Raw genomic sequence first — 3257 nt, 5'->3', positions numbered from 1 at the left:
TCTTAAAACACAAGATTGTTTTATTTGCAAATAGAGGCTTCTCATGCATTTGACCCGAATTCACAGATATGGGTCTCACCAAATCCAGATAGCCCTTAAACGGATTATAACATCTCATTATATTAAAATTTAATCTTACCAAATATTTGATATGAAAATCCAATAAAATAGGATTACTAAAAATTAATATTCGATTTAAAAAATATTATTTATAATTAAGAAACTCATTTATAGTAAAAAAATAAGCGGGTCATGGGTTTCATCAAACCCTGATAGCTTTTACACCGAGTTATAACATCTTATTTATTTATGAAACTCTTTTTATCATTAAACATTAAGTATATTATTTACTCCATTACAATAAATAAAATTAAAATCCAAAAACATGTATAAATATTGGAAACGAATAATGTGATACAACATTCGTAATGATACGAGGGATAAAAACTAGTGATGAATACAAAGGATTATTAGTAAGTGATATTTACACATGAACAAAATACAATATAAATTAATGAAAACAAAATAACATTTTCTCAAAATACTCTAAAACAAAATTTATTACAGATCACAAGGCTATGGAAATTGATAACCTCACATCCAGACCATTTTTTTTTCTCATCATACATTTATTATTTCTTTTAAACACTAATTAATACTTAAAGTTAAGTTAATTATTTTTTTCTTGGCCAGAAACTCTTCAAGGACAAACACCCACTCTTTTGCTTGCACATGCAACCATATCTCTTCATTTTATCTTCATCATCTTCTTTTGTTTCTTCTTCTCCCCCCGCATCTTCTTCCTGTACATGAAAGCTACAACTCAATATATTCACATGCTTTTCATTTATAACATATTAACTGTTATAAAAAAAATAATAAATATGTACACATAATATATAACAAGAATTGTTTAAAGTAAAAAAAAATTATAATGATTTCAATTGGATTCTAAGAATTTGTATCTCGATCTTAAATTTATGTGCAACAGACAGACTCATTTAGACTCAGTAGTTGGCTCGGGCTCGATAAGTGAAGCTCAGGCTCGTTTACTAAATGAGCTTACTTTTAAGCTCGAACTTGAGATAAGGCTCATTTAAGCTTAGCTCGATCGACCTTTTCATGATCCGGTCTCAAGTAGCTCATGAGGGGATTAGCTCCTTCGCATCCCTAAAAGTACTAGATGATTGAAGAGAAAGCTGTAAAAATATGTAAGCCCTAAAAAGCAATGATAAGTGAAAGTGAAAAGAGGGAGAAAAGATGTCATGATGTTTAAATATCTTCTGAATAGTTGATTGAACCCTTTTGTTTCATGTATTGTTCTTCCCCAAAGTAGGTCTACTTTTCAAAAAGCTGATCTTATACGTAAAAACAATTTTTAGAGTAAAATATTTTATTTATTTTAAATGTTATTGTAAGAAATCATTATAGTAACACCAAAACTTTTCCTGCTGTTGAATGTACCACAGATTCAGAAACTTACAATGCATGATTCTTTTGGGTTTACCCTCTAGCTTTCTAAATAATGGGCCCCACAAAATTTTTAATTTGTTTTCTTTGCAATAATATACTTTTGCCGTTCAAAAACACATAATAATTTTATATTTTATTTTTGGTCTATAATTTACAAATGGGCAATACCTAGCTATTGATAATTAAAAATTCAACATATAACAAATATAAATTCAAACTTGCTATAATATATGAAACGTTAATCAATTAACAATATCTGATACATTCATATATCCAACATTAAATTCATATAGCATAAATTTAGAATACCACACGTTGCAATATGTCAAAATCAGCAATAATTTTCATAAATAAAATCCCTAACTTTCAAATATTTGAATTCAAACGACATCTTCCGCTAGAAACTTTAAGTTCATATATTACAATTTTGCATATAAATATAAAAATCTTATAATTACTTTTAGTAATTAGTAATTTACCTTGAACTCGGGTTTCCATTTTGTCTCCAATTCTGAGTTCGATCTTGATGTGGAAGAATCTAGCTTCATATCGAACTTAATCGACCTCTCTTGTATCGAAGGCGTAGAAGTCGGGCTCGGGCTCAGGCTCAGGCTCTTCTCGTCTACCGTACTTTGAATTCCCACATCTCGTTTCATCGTCATCATCATCAACCTCGCATCAATTTTATTTTCCTTGGCCTCATGTTCATCTGTATAACCCATCCACAACTTTAATAGAGCAACATAAACAAAAAAGAGTAATAGATGGTAGCAAAAAGAATTCGAAGCATGTCTTAGAAACCAGCCTTGATCAATTGGATGAATATTAGCAAGCTTTTGAGGTTGGATCCTTGAAGAATGATGGATTAAAGGTGCGGACATTGTCATTCTGTTGGTTATGTTCCGGAAAGATCGACCATTCATAAGTGTTTTGGACGATAAACACTCCATTGGAACTTCACCCGAGAGCGGGTTGCAAATGTACCTTTCCGCCTCGTTCCACTTGGAATTCAACGCGAATCCATCTGCTGCAGGTGACATGTAGTCCCAGGTGTTTATTGATCTCAATTGCAATGCTGTACGTAGGTAGGTTTTTAAAATATATTAATTATCACACATACATATATAGATATTATGATCTGTAAACTCACCTTTGAGCGCATTTGTGAACGAGTAGGTAGAAGGATCGATTTCATCTACATAGAACAAATTCATGAATAGTTAGTTACACGGATTCTAAAATCGTTTAATTGTGCAATTTACCTTTGAGGGTGTAACCCGGCGAAGATGCAGTGCTGGAAACGGTGAAGTTGGAGCGGAGAGACTTGGACACGTCAACGTCTCTAAAACTCGTAATATGAGAAGCTGAGAATCGTCTTGACATGGTGTTTTCGCGGCTAATCATGCGGGCTTTGACACCCCATTCTTTCAAATCTTGATCAGGTTTTCTTTGAGGGTTCAAAGAATATTTTGTTTCCATGACCATGGGAGGAAAAAAACAGGTTGGGATTAATATTGGAAGGTTTTTATGTACCTCTAATGACATAAAGACTGCTTTTATAAGAGTAACCAGGTGACATCTATTTGAATCTTGGTCGGATTTCGATGATGGCATAAAATGCCCAAAATCATTAATTCATCCTTGTCATTTATAGTATAAAATTGTTTTTTTTTTCTAGTTTTTAATTTATTTATGTTGTTGTAGGGGTATGGTACTAAACCCGGCTTACGACCTTAATTTATTATATCTGGCTTATTTTATTATATGGACTAATACAATATTAT

At 31.8% G+C, this 3257-nt stretch overlaps 1 protein-coding gene across 1 annotated transcript; it reads right to left on the bottom strand.

Annotated features, from left to right (window-relative positions):
- Positions 1 to 608: 608 nt before the first annotated feature.
- Positions 609 to 2986, bottom strand: LOC143595715 (uncharacterized). Its single transcript, XM_077074665.1, has 5 exons — positions 2736 to 2986; positions 2624 to 2668; positions 2279 to 2548; positions 1953 to 2182; positions 609 to 803 (listed from the first exon to the last, which is right to left on the bottom strand). The coding sequence occupies exons 1-5, from the start codon at positions 2956 to 2958 to the stop codon at positions 675 to 677; spliced, it is 897 nt and encodes a 298-aa protein (XP_076930780.1). The 5' UTR covers positions 2959 to 2986; the 3' UTR covers positions 609 to 674.
- Positions 2987 to 3257: the final 271 nt, after the last annotated feature.

The sequence above is a fragment of the Bidens hawaiensis genome, unplaced genomic scaffold, assembly GCF_021521415.1.
Source record: "Bidens hawaiensis isolate Kalapana, Puna unplaced genomic scaffold, B.hawaiensis_p1.1 tig00045494_1, whole genome shotgun sequence".
In the NCBI taxonomy this organism is placed as follows: Eukaryota; Viridiplantae; Streptophyta; class Magnoliopsida; order Asterales; family Asteraceae; genus Bidens; species Bidens hawaiensis.
This window is presented reverse-complemented; position numbering and strand designations above follow the sequence as displayed.

Excerpts from the sequence above, each read along its gene's own strand:
- LOC143595715 (XM_077074665.1), bottom strand. The coding sequence starts at position 2,958 with ATGGTCATGGAAACAAAATATTCTTTGAACCCTCAAAGAAAACCTGAT. Across the intron at positions 2,549-2,623 it reads GTTCACAAATGCGCTCAAAG|CATTGCAATTGAGATCAATA; the intron begins GTGAGTTTACAG and ends ACCTACGTACAG. Across the intron at positions 804-1,952 it reads AATGGAAACCCGAGTTCAAG|GAAGAAGATGCGGGGGGAGA; the intron begins GTAAATTACTAA and ends TTTCATGTACAG.